This window comes from Acomys russatus, chromosome 24 (assembly GCF_903995435.1).
Source record: "Acomys russatus chromosome 24, mAcoRus1.1, whole genome shotgun sequence".
Lineage (NCBI taxonomy): Eukaryota > Metazoa > Chordata > Mammalia > Rodentia > Muridae > Acomys > Acomys russatus.
The window spans coordinates 15,639,460-15,654,751 of NC_067160.1; the positions used below are offsets into that span (position 1 = coordinate 15,639,460).

The 15,292-nt window shown below is 46.3% G+C and overlaps 1 protein-coding gene across 1 annotated transcript in view; it reads right to left on the bottom strand.

The window, feature by feature from the left end:
• The window catches only part of LOC127207662 (plasma membrane ascorbate-dependent reductase CYBRD1), a 27,957-nt gene extending 14,530 nt beyond the window's left edge, over window positions 1–13,427 (bottom strand). Inside the window, exon 1 of the mRNA XM_051167087.1 lies at window positions 13,241–13,427. Coding sequence (XP_051023044.1) covers window positions 13,241–13,427 — 187 coding nt within the window. The remainder of the gene's footprint in view (window positions 1–13,240) is intronic.
• Window positions 13,428–15,292: the final 1,865 nt, after the last annotated feature.

The window sequence follows — 15,292 nt, forward strand, 5'->3', positions numbered from 1 at the left end:
GTATTTACTGCTCTTCCAGAGGACTCGAGTTCAGTTCCTGGCACCTCCATCGTCACTCACAAGCATTTATAATACCAGTTTCAGGGAATCTGACACCCCTGTCTGATCTCCTTAGGTAGCCATGCACACGGTACACATATGTATGTACCATACGCATACATGCATACATACAGGCAAACACCCAAACACACAAATATGTCTAGAAGAAACATTTTAAAGGTCTTTAAGATCATAAAAGTATATGAGAAAAGAAACACATCTAAAACTACAAATAAAAATGTGAATGTGACCCTCTTTAAAGTTTTCATTCTAAGATGCGTTGAGTCCCGTCCTGGGGTCCCATTCCAACACGTGACAGCCTTCACCAAAAGGACAGTATTCCTTTTACTTAACCCAAATCCCAAGGGATTTCTGCTTCCTGGCCTATGTGTATGTGGGTATTTTTATAAAAATGCTGACTGAGGGCTGGTGAGCTGGCTCAGAAGGGCAAAGCGCTTGCCACCAAGCCTGATGGCCTAAAATCAATCCCCAGGACTCACACGATGGAAAGAGAAGAATCCGGCCACTTGTTCTCTAATCACAATTGTGCCCCCCCCCCCAACACACACAGCCATGCTGGGGGTTCGGGGCATGGGGGGGGTGGAGATAGAGACAAAGATAGGGAGGGGAGATAACACATATTCTCTCTCTCTCTCTCTCTCTCTCTCTCTCTCTCTCTCTCTCTCCTCTCCTCCTCCGTCACTCTCTCATCTCACATCTCTCTCTCTCTCTCTCTCTCTCTCTCTCACACACACACACACACACACACACACACACACACAGAGTATCAAACAGCCAAAAACTGAACTTCCAATGAAGTATTTTATTCTTCCCCCTATGACAGGGAACGTAGAGGAATGTGCCGACACTATATGTAAAACTGAAACCTACCTCTCTCTAACTGTGAAAGCTTGGTTCTTTCTCCCTTTTCCCATTATTTCTCTCAAAACTTGACTTTTAAACCATGTGCATTCCTGCAAAAGTGTGCTTGTTTTGTGGGCTGTCACTTTGTTTTGAGCCAGGATTTCGCTATTATTACCCAGGCTACTCTTGAACTCCAGACCCCAAGGAATGCTCCTGCTTCAGCTCTTAGGTGGCAAGTAGTTGTAAACTGGTCGTGCAGTAACGTTCCGTTCCTTCTCCAATAGCGGCGGCGGTCAGGAGTATTTAACCCTTCACTAATGACCATAATCATCATCAACAGGTTATTGCCCTGAGGGGAGAGCCATGAGGCAATTCTGAAATGGCTATCTGCTTGCCATTGATCAAAATGAACCAGACAATTATAATTTTAGAGTCTTTGTGGCACTTTTCTGTCACTTCTTTTGTTTCCATTCAGGTCAGGGTGCCTCCAACCTTACCCTTCATCATCCTGCTTTATACTTGACTCTAACTTCTAGCTTAAATTTTTTTTTTATGTTGTCTCTAATCTTTTTTGTGATATTTATTTATTTACTCATTTATTTACCTGTTGTCTCTAATCTTAGTGTATGTTCTCTGAGTGGTAAGGGCAGAGAGATTTCGTGTATGTGTGTTATTTTCTGTGTGGTTGAAAGGAGTCTTTATAGTTTGTTTGTCTAGACAGGATTTCTCTGTGTTAGCTTGGGCTGTCCTGGACTAGCTTTGCAGACCAGGCTGGCCTCGAACTCACAGCAATCCGCCTGCCTCTGCCGCCTGATTGCTGGGATTAAAGGCGTGCGCCACCATGCCTAGCATTCTGATGGCTTTAATGTTAAAACATGTTGTTGTTTTTCTAAGCTTGCAAACCCAGTAGCCAGTTTGGCTCAACCACTCTTCAGACAGCTGTGGTGATGTGCAGCTCCCTGTGAGTCACACAAGGGCTTTCCACACATCTGTCTGGGCCACCCAGAGGCTCTGATGGCACAGCTGGGTGTGTTCAAAAGGCTCTCAGGGCAAGTGCAGGGCGGCCGGAAATGCTGTGTTTTCAAACACTGTTTACACATTTCCCAAAATATGTAAATATCCAAAATACCTAGGGTTTAAGGGAAAATGGGTGAGCTTAACAAATCAGACCATATTTTTAAAAAACAAAACAAAACAAAACATGAAGCTTTCCCGCCCCCAGCAGCTGTAAGACTGCCCAGACTGGAGTGTAACCGCTCTTTCTCTCTACACAAACCTTGACTCTATTCCTGAGGGTTAGTGAGAAGGAAGGGGAGTGAGCAGGGATGGTGTGTGGAGAACAAGGGCTCTCCTGGGGCCTCTGACCTGAAGGACCATTCCCTCCAGGAAGTGAGGGGAGACATGAGAACGCATGAGAAAGACACTTTAAACGCCTTCAGAGGAAAAGCAACGGGTGGTGGAACATGCTACTGTAAGAAAGTTAAAAAGAAGAGAGGAAGGAGGGACAGAGGCTCGTAACTGCATATAACTTTTCTCAAGTCTATCAAGATGACAGTACAGTCATTCGTGTTTAATGATTAGAAAATTTATTAGATTCTAGTTGCATAATCAAAACTCAGGGATATAAGGAAATGTACATTCTCTAGGCGGTGACCTCCAGTTTGACACCAAGTTTCCTCCCATGTACTGTCATTTCCACATGTGTGTATACAAATGTGTGTCCTGTGTAAAGTCTGAGTCTGTCCAACAGAGCTAAGATGAAGGATAGAGGAAGAAGGCGCAGACACATCCCCAGACACAGAGCATATTTGATCACAGTTCTTCAATGCTTAAAGCTTGTAACTCACAAAGAAAGAAATGTGTCAATCGACCAGACACTAGCCTGAGCCTGTCACGTATTGAGAAGTCACAACATATTTCTGAAAAAAAAATATACCAAGCGATTAATTCTGTATTCTCAGCACATAAACAGATTCTCACGTTTTGTTTTTCAAGTTTATTTTTTAAAAGTAAGATATAGCTGGATAGGATGGTCCCCACCTGTGTTCTCTGCACTGAGAGGTTGAGGCAGGTGGATTGCTGTGAGTTCTAGGCTAGTCTGGGCTACAGAGTTCCGGGCCAAAATGAGCTGCGGTGAGATCCTATCTCAGAAAAGGAAGTAAGATATATTTGAACATTGTATATATTTTAGGCCATACAACATGTATTCTGAAGAGGTTAGGTTAATCTAGCTGACATATCAGGTTTTGTTGCAATAGGTCTTCTTCTACTGTGTGTGTGTGTGTGTGTGTGTACTACTGTACCGGTGTGGCAGCAATGGGACAACTCTCAGAAGTCAGTTCCTGCCACCTTATGGGATTTGGGATCAGGGGATCAGGCTGCAAGCACCTCTACTCACTGAGTCATATCGCCAGCACAAATCCTCTATTAAAATGTACAAATCAGCCGGGTGTGGTGGCGCACGCCTTTAATCCCAGCACTCGGGAGGCAGAGGCAGGTGGATCGCTGTGAGTTCGAGGCCAGCCTGGTCTACAAAGTGAGTCCAGGATGGCCAAGGCTACACAGAGAAACCCTGTCTCGAAAAACCAAAAAAAAAAAAAAAGTACAAATCGGGAGCTGGTGAAATGGCTCAGAGGGTAAAGTGTTTCCAGTGCATGGGGACTTCCCTTTGGGCACTGGGCTTGGAGACAGGGCCCAGGGGCTTGCTGTCCAGCCAGTCTGTACTAAACAGTGAGTTCCAAGTTCAGTGAGAGACCTTGTCTCAAAAAAACGAGGTGGTGAATGACACCAGAGGACACTTGAGGTTGGCCTCTAGCCACACATGCACAGACATACATAAGCATGTATTCGTGTGCACCTATATACCACACACGTATGTTATATGCACAAATCAAAATCTCAAGTCACACTGCAATACAGACAGACACAAATGCTAGTTTATGTAAGATCAAATGTGGCCCTCACATAAGTAAAAAGCATCCTGCTCTTGGGCCCACTTCAGCATGAAGGGTATTTAAAAATAAGAGTACGCCATTGCCGTGTTCCAAGTACACTTGTGAGGTCTCCTTAGACACGGCGGGCTATTACACTTCCCTTCCCTCTTAGAATAAAGCATTGTTTTCCCTTCCGAAAGAATGGCCAGAGTGGCAGCATCCATCCCTAAACCCACTTCCCTGTGTAACCCCAGCTTATCAGATCCTATGCGGAGGACCTCGACTTGAAATGGAAGCAAAGGCCCCTCTCTAAGATCCTGTAGTGGCTGTCAAGCAAAATGGGGAGTTTGCAACACACACAGATACCAAGAAACTGAAATGAAAAGAGTGCTGTGGACGATTGGGACTTGGTTGGCGCTCTGGCCCTGAGGTGACTGAAACCATCACGAAGGCAGATGCCTGCTAGCAAATACATGTATGAAAACATTCAGGGCAGGAAGAATTAATCAACTGCCTAGATAGTCTTAAATATTTACAAGTGTTTTTTTTTTTTCTTTTTATATCTTATTTATCTTTATTTTATGAGCTTGGGTATTTGGCCTGAATGAATGTCTGTGTGCACCACATGCAGAAAATGCCCAAGGAGACCAGATAGGGTATTGGATCCTCTGGAACTGGAGCTACAGACAGCTGTTACCCACTGCATGGGTGCTGGGAATTGAACCCCAGTCCTCTGGAAGAGCAAAACTGTGCTCTCAACCACTGAGCCATTTCTTCAGCCCCTACCCAAGAGTTTTATGTCCTTAGAAAAGTTGACTGTGGTTTTATTTTTTCCTTGTACCTCATACCAATATTAGCAGAGATTAGAAAAGGCACTGGACCTGCTTTAGCCTGGTTGCTTGATCACAGCCATGCTTACGATTGCTCAATGAGGCGCTGGATGTCTTATCCCAGCTAGGAATCAGGGTAACGCTGCACACATCTGGCCTGGATGGAACTTGGTTTGTAGACCAGGCTGGCTTTGAACTCACAGAGATCCTCCTGCCTCTGCCCTTTGAGTGCTGGGATTTAAAAGGCATGAACTCTTATACTCAGCTATATAACCTACATTCTTTTTTGTTTTGTTTTGTTTTGTTTTGTTTTTCGTTTTTTGAGACTGGGTTTCTCTGTGTGGCCTTGGCTGTCCTGGACTCACTTTATAGACCAGGCTGGCCTTGAACTCACAGTGATCTGCTAGCCTCTGCCTCCTGAGTGCTGGGATTAAAGTCATGTGCCACTATAACCTACATTCTTTAAAAAAAAAAAAAATTGTTAGTCATCTCTAACCAAGTCAAATGAGGAAATGAGGAAAAGACAAACTTTCCTTCCTTCCTTCCTTCCTTCCTTCCTTCCTTCCTTCCTTCCTTCCTTCCTTTCTGTACTAAGGATAAAACCCAAAACATGCTAAGCAAGGACTCTACCAATGAAGAACAACCCCAGCCCACTGCTCATGTTTTATACAGCATTTAGCATTAACAGCTGATATCAGCAGTTGTCCCAGCACCCAGAACACACGTAAGGGAATCACTGCAAGTTTGAGGATAGCTTGGTCCACATAGCAAGTTCCAGGAAGCCAGGGCTACAAAGGGAAACCTTGTCTCAAAAACAAGGAAATGCCAGTCAACTGCCTGGGATTATACATGAGCTGGTGGGTGAAGCGAAGGGTTCACTGCAAAGTGCAGGCAAGGGCTAGCATCATTTCAGCCTTTGGACACTTCAGGAAAGTTTCCCCTCATAGCAAGAAAAATGCTATGAGAAAGATTTCTAGTCTGTTGTTGTTAAGAGGGAAATTGCTGAAGCTGATCTGAGAACATCCCAAACTGGCGAAGTCAAGACAGAAACCCCAGCAGGAGAGGTCTGGAAGATACAGACTAAAAATTGGGTTCATCACCATGCTATTGGGTGGGTTGTTTCCTTAGCTTGTTTACTTTTAGTTTGAACGAGTTTTTTTTTCTTTAAGACACTTTAAAAATGTTTTATTTTATTTATTTATTTTTATTTCATGTGCATGTATGCCTGTGTAGGGGGTGTCAGATCCCCTGGAACTGGAATTACAGATAATTGTGAGCTGCCATGTGGGTGCTGAGAATTGAACCCAGGTCCTCTCGAAGAGCAGCCAGTGCTCTTCACCACACAGCCGTCTCTCCAACCTCCATTATTATGTGTAGGCATGTGCCTGTGAGCGCAGGGGCTCAGAGAGACTATGCGCTGGATCCCGCAGGAGCTGGAGGCATAGGCACTCACGCGCCACCTGATGAGATTGCTAGGAACCGAACTCGGGTCCTCTGGAAGAGTGGTTCTTAATGTCTGAGCCCTCTTGAACAAGTTTTTAAATGCCTGGACTCTCTTGGAAAAGGGGGAGAATCTGGCAGCTACGGCCTGGCATTCGCACATAGCCGCACTCTGTTGATGCTAGGTGGGCGCTCCTGTCTTGCCAGGTCTCTGCATGCCAGGCCCCACCCCTCCACGCATCCCTATATTTGGCTGCATGAGGATGTGACCTGGGGTTACCTGTCCTCATAAAAGACTCGCTTGTTACCAGTGGTATTTAGTCAATGCCACTTACAATTAAAAAAAAAAACAAAAAACAAAAAACCCTGGCTGGCAATCCGGGTCTGTGCTTTGAGGAACAATGAAGACACCATGAATTCTTGATGAGAATGGCAACACTTTGGATTTCCCAGAGAGCAGTGGTGATTATTAAATCTGTGTTTGTTTCCTAAGGCTACTGTGACAAATTACCACAAACATTAGTTTGAAAGAATCAAAGTTCGGGGCCTTCAAAGATGGCTTAAGAGGAGCTTGCTGCTCTCACAGAGGACCCATGAGGTAGCACAGCTGTCAGTAATTCCAGTTTCAAGGGATGTGGTACCCTTCTGACCTCGTCAAGTCCCAGGCATGCACATAGAACAATATATATGTGCACACAAAACTCTCATACATATCAAACAAACAAAGAAGAGGAGGGGGAGGAACCTAAATTTGGACCAGAACATGGTTCAGTGGATAAAGGAGCTTGCAGCCAAGACTGATTACCTGAGTTCAATTCCTAAGACCCACATGGTGTAAGAAAAGAGCTGAGGGCTGGAGAGATAGCTCAGTGGTTAAGAGCACTGCCTGCTCTTCCAAAGGACCAGGGTTCAATCCCCAACAACCACATGGCAGCTCACAACTGTCTGTAACTCCAAGATCTGACACCCTGCCACCAACGCACATACATTTAAAAAATTAAATAAAATATTAAAAAAAAAAAAAAAAACGAAAAGAGCTGATTCCCATAAATTGTCCTCTAACTTCTGTGTGTGTGTGTGTGTGTGTGTGTGTGTGTGTGTGTGTGTGTGTGTGTGTAATCCAACTTAAGCTCAGCAGATAATAGATGTAATTTAAAACATTTTTCTTTTCTTTTCTCATGACTGAACGCCAGGAATTCACAACCAAGCCATTGGCCAGGTTGATTTCTGGAGAATCCAGGAAAGAGCAGCCAAGAGACAGCCCGTGACCACCCATGGTTTGTGGTGCTCCTCAGCTTACAGACACACCATGACAATCTCCATCTCCATCCTCCTCGGGCCTTCCCTCTGAGACTTCTGTCTCTCACCTCTTTCCCCTTCCTCTAACCAGGAAACCCGGTGACTGAACGTGTGGCCAAGAATGATCTCAGTTGAGGGACTTAGTTACATCTGCAAACTCCCTATTTTCAAACGAGGGCACATTTTCAGTACCTGGGATTAGCACTGGGATTTATTTATTGGGAACCACTTTTCACTCATTCTGCAGGGGTCCTGGGAGCCAGGTCTCTATAGCATCATGGAAAGTGATGGTCCCTGTGAGGTGTGAGCAGTTTAAGACTTCATCACCCAGGGAAAGGATGTGTGGTTGACTAGTGAAGACTGTATGGGAGACTGTATGACTGTTGCCTGCTGGGGACCTGTTGTTGGACTGCTGTAACCCCTGGTCCCTACCCTACGTCCCTCTGAGCTGGTCTGTTTCCGTAGCGGCCCCAGAGGTCTCTTGTGTAGCAGAGGGATGAAAAGTCTGACTGGAGAAGGTTCTAAGAGAGAACAAGAGGAAAAGAATCATGGACTGCAGTGTTGACACGCATTACAAGTTCTAGGGAAGGGCATCCAGAAAAGTGAGGCAGTTGCCAGAAAAGGATGTAGAGTCAAGGGTTCGAGATTTCTGTGTTTGGGGTTTACTTACTTATTAGTTGCTTTATGCATGGGTGGTTTATCTGCATGTGTGTCTGTGTACTACACATATCCCTGCTGCCCTCAGAGGCCAGAACAAGGTGTCAGACCCTCTGCAACTGGAGTTACAGATGGTTGTAAGTCACCATGTGGGTGCTGGGAAGGGAACCCAAAGAGCAGCAGGTGCTACTAACCACTGAACCAGCCAGCCAGCCAGCCAGCCACTCCTTCCTCCAATGCTGTGGGTTTTAAAAGATGATAGATACAAAATGTTGGAGCTAAGCCAATGAGGGAAGAAATGGAACCGTGTGAAGAGGGAGAGTTGCTGTGAGGTGTTATGTGGTTGTGCAGGCAAGAGAGGACGCACAGAAAGTACTCGGGCCTCCACAGGCTGTCGACCCAGAGCCCTGGGAACAAAGGTGCTTCTCCGTTATGACGGGACTCCTTTGCTCCCTGGGTTTGGCTAAGTGGTGTTTCTAAACTGCCGAGCAATCGCTAGGCAGTAGGGACGGTGCCTTTCCTCTAGCTGCTGCTATTATTATTATCATTATTATTATCATCATTACAAACGAGTGGCTGTAAAATTGCATTCTGTTACTAACAATTTAATGATAAGACAGGAATAACTCATTCAACAGTTATTTATTGCCAAGAGGATAGCTTGGTGGCAAAGCACTTGAGTGGCATGTATAAAAGCCTGGATTTGTTCCCTGCACAGAAAAAAAAAAAAAAAAAAAAAAAAGAAAGAAAGAAAGAAAGAAAGAAAGAAAGAAAGATTTCTAATAAACTAGGGACAGAGACTTGGAATTCAGCTCAGTAGTCGAGCATTTGCCCAGCAAGCACAAGGCCCCGAGGTTCACTCTGCAACACCGGGGTGGGGTGGGGGGAATAATAGGAAAAAAAAATCCCTGACCTATCAAGCGCTTCTAGGTGCTAAGGATCAGGCGGGAGCAAAATAATTGTATTAAAAAGTACCCAGTCAGTTCCATTATTCAGTTATTCACACGTAGGGTTTTGAAATATAAACGTGTTTTGAGGTGCTTCTGACACTTCTTTCTTGTGGTGTGACGTCTCCACTTCCTGGAGGCTGATTGATTGTCTTTGTCATGAAGGCTTCTTCTGGAAGAGTCATCTGGGCACTTTTTCTATTACCTTATTTGCCAGGCTTTAGTCCATAAGCCTTTCAGATATATTTAAGTGATCTTGGAATTTGGTCACTTCTATAAATACATTAGGAAGATTTTCCAACTGCCTTTAATAACTTCTTTCTTTCTTTCTTTCTTTCTCTTTCCCTTTCTTTCTTTCTGCTGGTCTTTTAAATGCTATGTAAATTCTACTTAAATTCCCTCACGAAACCAATCTGGGATCATTAAGCTATTTAATTTCCCGCCCTTCAGCTTCTGTCACAAAAGCAGCTGCACATACAGAAAGGAAGGAGTGTAGAATTGCCAAGACTGCTTTTCACCAGTGTGGATGCCTGAATTTTCCACTTTTCGCTGAAGGATCCATTCCAGCACGCTGAACCCTTAGAAAGGTCAGCTGCCACCTGGAGCGCTTCCAATTGTTTCACCCTGGCCTTCACAATGGCCGCGTCTCTGGTTTCCCTGCAGAATATTTATGTCAGAGGAAACGTTTGTTTTAGAGAAGTACAGTGCCTCTTCTAAACTCTTCCTCATTCATCTTAGAGTGTGGTTGGATTTCCCATTAGTTTGAATTTTTATATAGCAGACAGTGATGGCGGACACCTGTAGTCAGTGGGATGTACCTGTATTCAGTGGGTGTGCTTGTAGTCAGTGGGGTGCACCTGTAGTCAGTGGGGTGCACCTGTAGTCAGTGGGGTGCACCTGTAGTCAGTGGGGTGCACCTGTAGTCCCAGGCCTTGCATCACTTTTAACAGGAAGATCCCTTGCACAGAAATTCAAGGCCAGCCTGGACATCAGAAGAAGTCTTTCCTTTTCTTTTCCAGATCTCCCATATCTGTTATACTTTAGGGAAACATATATCTCCCAAAATAGATCTGGTATGTGAGGGGGACAGTGGGAAAAGATTTACCTCGTAGTTTCTTTTTAAAACTTGTTTGTTTGTGTCTTGTTTACGTGTATGTATGCATACCGCATGTGTGCCTGGCACCCATGGAGGGCTGAAGAGGGTCAGGATCTACTCTAGCTGGAGTTACAGATGATTGTGAGTCATCATGCAAGTGTCGAGAATTGAGCCCAGGTCCTTCAGAGGAGCAGCCAGTGCTTTTAACAGCTGAGCCATCTCTCCAGCCCCATCCTTGTAGCCTCTTTCTTCAGCTTATTCTATTCATAAAGGTTCCAGAGGACCCATCCTTCTTCTTAACAGTTTCAAATACTGTTTACTGTTTACTTAATGCAAAGGCACAGTATCTTAAACTTAGAGCACCAAGTGTGCACTAGCCATCCCTGCATCCTCTCCAAGGACCTGTGTACAAGAGCTATAGAATCGTGGCATACTCTCTACTAGAAACACAGCATCTCATAGCAGAAAATTTCCATCTCTGAAGCAACTACACACAATAAACTGCTCCGTGACAACATGGTTAGTCTCTGACCTGCGCTTCCCCCCACAGCCTCTAAAGTCAACTCCAGGTGTCTCTAGAGGATGCAGGACGGCTCAGCAGTTTTTCCAGCCTTACAGTGGCTTGACAGCCCTGTGGACTCAGGAGACCCTGCACTTTAAGTTTTGATCTATCTAATCAGATTTTGGTCCGGGCAGCAGCCACTCGATCACAAGGGGAGAAGCAGTAACACTCTGCAGGGCCAGGTGCTAAGCCACGAGTTAGGTGTGGTAAATGCATCCTCCACCGGCAACTTCTGATGGGTTTCCTGGGGACATAAGGCCGGTCTAAACAGAAGAGCATCTGTGTTTGTTTCTTCCACTGCGGCCTTCTATCTTGTGGGATGAGGAGTACGTGTGGGCCAACGTATGAAAGAACTAATAAGAACTCTGCGTGTGTCTACACATACAAAAACAAGCTCATTTATGCCCATTAACGGTATTATGTGATTAAAATGTGCTGCAAATCTAGGATCCTTGTAAGCAGGATTAGTAATGCCAACTGGAACGTTAGCACAAATACACGGACTAAGCTTAGAAGGAACAAGCTCTGTCTAAGAGCACCACATAAAAATTTCTAGTATATCCACCTACACGTTTTTGCCCCAAAGTAAGTAAACAGATTAAGTCCAGAGTTTAGAGAAAATAGAAATCCTTTCAGGAAAAGAGTAAAATGGATTCCAAACATGAGTGGGCAGTCTCAAAGTGTATATATATTCTTTTTGTTGTTTTGTTTTGTTTTTCGAGACAGGGTTTCTCTGTGTAGCCTTGGCTGTCCTGGACTCACTTTATAGACCAGGCTGGCCTCGAACTCACAGTGATCTGCCTGCCTCTGCTTCCCAAATACTGGGATTAAAGGTGTACGCCACCACCGTCTGGCCTCAAAGTATATTTTAGATGAAGTTTTGGTTTCTTAAAAAGACCACTTTTTGGGCAGGGCATGGTGGTGTACACCATTAATCCCAGCACTCAGGAGGCAGAGGCAGGCCAATCACTGCGAGTTCGAGGCCAGCCTGGTCCACAAAACTAGTCCAGGACAGCCAAGGCTACACAGAGAAACTATGTCTCGAAATACCAGAAAACCAAAAGCCAAAAACCAAAAACAACAACAACAACAAACAAACAAACAAAAAGACCACTTTTCAGGAAGTAAGAGTATTGCCATAAAAGCATAATTGAGTGAAAAGCAAGGCAAGGATTATTGAAAGAAAAAAGGGGGGGCATGCTGAAAGAATTTCTATTTCCATGGGGATGTTAGGGCCCCTGCGTCTTTTTTATTCTTATATAATGCATCAAATGAAGACAGAGAAAATGCTCAATAATGTTAGTACTTTTGTGACTTTGTCTTCTCTTGGGTAAGTTATGTAACGTGTGCTGTCATCTGTGTCTCCCTCGCCCTCAACTACGGGACACCGTCCAAACCTCTGAAGGCTTTCACGGTATCGGGAGCTTTTCTAGGTGGATGGAAGCCATGAAGAGATGTTTGGGACTGTTTGACTAAACAGAGGTGTTAACAGCTCTGGCCAAACTAACGGGCTTCACCGTGAAGGAAATAGTGCTTCTGGTGGTTGGAAATTTGGAGCTTGGATGGTTTTCTCACTTTAGGGTAGTGGCCAAGTAGCTGGGAACTACGCTACGAAATGGTTTGTATGCCCACCTCACACTAGAGAAAGCTCCCCTAGGCTGAGCGTTAGTAACATCTTCCCTCATATTCCTGTGGAAGAAGGCTGGCTACACTTGCTGGAGGCTGTAGCACCGGTTTAAAGTGTGCAGGGAAGGCGGAGACGACACACAGAGCAACATTTTTCTCTAGGAATCGAAGCCAGTGCTTCTGTGTTTGCTTGTTTGCTTTCAGTATTAGTGATGAAGAGGCGGCTGTTGAAACTGAACGTTCCAGTGGGCTGGAACCTGTTCTGAGCCTCTCAAATATTTCCTGGGAACCAACCCCAGCACAACAACTTTGCTTTTCTGAATCATTCTCAATGTCACCACCTTTTGGAAAAGTAAAATGTGCTGCGCCACACTGGCTGAAGAAGACAGTCTAGACGATGAGTGGCTTTGCATAGCAACACACACACACACACACACACACACACACACACACACACACACACACACACACACACACAGCTGGAGATCAGCAGTTCCATGCTGCCCCACAGCAGCCAGCAAGCCGGACCCGGGGCATCCAGCCATCCCTCCGGGCCACACTCTGCCAGCATTTCCCCTGCCAGATTCCAGACAGCAGCCCCCAAAGAAACTCCGCCACGGAACTTTGGCCACATCAACAAGTGGAGAGCAGCCAGGCAGCAGCCGGTGACGGTACTCGGGCGGAAAGGACAGGAGGGAGGGTGAAGAGGACTGCCCTGGCGCCAACTGAGGATGTTGTGCGGAGACTCCCCGCCTTCCTCATTGCCTACAAGACCTGAAGCAAGTTCAACGGCAGGCCTCACCAAAGCAGGGATTGCGAGCCCCTGATTGCTCAAGCCCTGCCCACAGAAGAAACTCCCTAGTTTCATAGATTCCTCAGAGTCTTTGATGGCGTCCCAGTCCCCACCGCGCAGTGACCCCCGCTACCCGCCTCGAGGGCCCCAGTACCGATGCCCTGGATGAAGACGAAGCCGGTCACCGCGAGCACCGGGTGCCAGTTAAACTCGAGCGCGCCGCCGTCCCAGCCAAGCCCCTCTCGGTAGTGCAGGACCCAGATGAGCACGAAGAGCACCGCCAGGAAGCCCACCAGCAGGGCGGACACCAGCAGCCCCAAGAAGCCCCGGTAGCAGCCCATGGCCCTCAGCACCCCATGCTCCGCGACAGACTGCTGGAGAACTCAGAGCTGCGGCCGTGGCCTCAGGGTACTGGCGGGGCGGTGGGGCCGGGGCGGCGACTCCTCGGCGCCGTCTCCGCCCTCGGGGAGGGGCTTTCGCGGGGTAACAAGCTGTGGGGCCTCCCGGGGGTGTCGCGGGCCCAAGCTCGGGGGACGGTCCCACCCATCCCGGATCACGAGGGCCGCGCTGTGCAGTGGCCGCCACCTGACGAAGCACTCGGACCTTCCAGAGAGTGAGTCATGTCTTAGTCAATTTCTCACCAGAAGAACGTCCAGGAGCCCAAGTCTACCGCTCTTGAACTACTCTTCGAACCTAGCTTCCTTATTCGTGGGTAGGGCAGTGGTACACACTCTTTGTTACCAGAGAAGGAAAGATCCATTGAATGCTGTTAATGCCTGCGGTTGTAGTTAGTGAAATTTTCCGACTCCCCAGAGGATGGAGAGAAAGAACTTGGGTAGCTGCTGTGGACAGCCGCGGGCTCAGCCTCACCTAGTAGAGAAACACCTGGAGAGCCAAGACTGGTAGTGGAGCTCGCCTGTGATCCCAACACACAGACGGCTGAGGCAGGAGAATAGCTACAAATGTAAAACCAGTCTAGGCTACATAGTGCGTTCCAGATAAACAGAAGAGAGAAAGGTGAAGGCTGAAAGTATAACTGAGAAAGGTTACTGAGCATGCGCGAAGACCAGGGGACGGTCCGCAGAACCAAATGAACCGGATGTGATGTTGCACACTTGGAATCCTACCACTAAAGAGGCAAAAGAATCAGAAATTTAATATCATCCACAGTTACATGGAGAACTTTTTTAAGCCGGCCTGAGATGCCTGCTTACCTGATTTCAACAGTAATAACAATAATGATAGAAAAAGAGAAAACCAACAGAAAATAGCCACCTGCAACCTTTGGAAAATCATTCCTTGATGTGCACGCCCCCAAGGAACATGCACGTGCTCATGTACGCACAGGTGCTCACACGTTAGTACACACCCACCCACACACCATTTAGTGAGCAAGGGAAGACAGGTAGCTGCTTCCCTGGACTTGCCTAGACTGTGGAGTAATGGATGTCAAGATGTCTGCCTGCCCAAACTAATGTGAACCTAAGCCTTAGACCTTCCTTTGTGGTTTAGAGGAGACACTGGCTCCCTGCCCTTCCCTGTTATCCTTGCCCATTTAGGTGGGACAAGAACATTGTAGTGTTATGCTGGAGGCCACAGTTTGTAAAACGCCTTTGGAAATGCTCACTCTAGCCCTTAGAGACCTTAACAAGTACAGAAATGTAGTGTGTGTGCGTGTGTGTGTGTCTGTGTGTCTGTGCATGTGCACACACACACATGCATGTACGTGTGGGCATGCACATTAAGGGATGATTTTTCCAAAGACAGGTTTTAGGGGCTAGTGAGATGGCTCAGTAGATAAAGGCATTGGTCACTACTGATAACCTGGATATGCTCCCTGGAACTTACAGGGTTAAAAAAGCAAGCCTGCTTCCACAAGTTGTCCTCAGATCTCCACATTCATGCTGCTCACAGAAAACACACACACACACACACACACACACACACACACACACACACACCAGATGCTTAAAATTAAATTTAAAATAATAAAACAAAAATATTTTAAAGGTTTAAGTTTTGAGATTTATTTTTATATGTCTGTGCACCACATGCATCCAATTCCCACAGAGGCCAGACGATGGCACTGGATCCCCTGGGACTGCTGTTACAGACTACAGTTGTGAACCACCTGTGGGTGCTGGGAACTGAACCCCGGTTTCTGGGAAAGCAGCCAATGCAAGTGACAGCCATATCAACTTCCCAG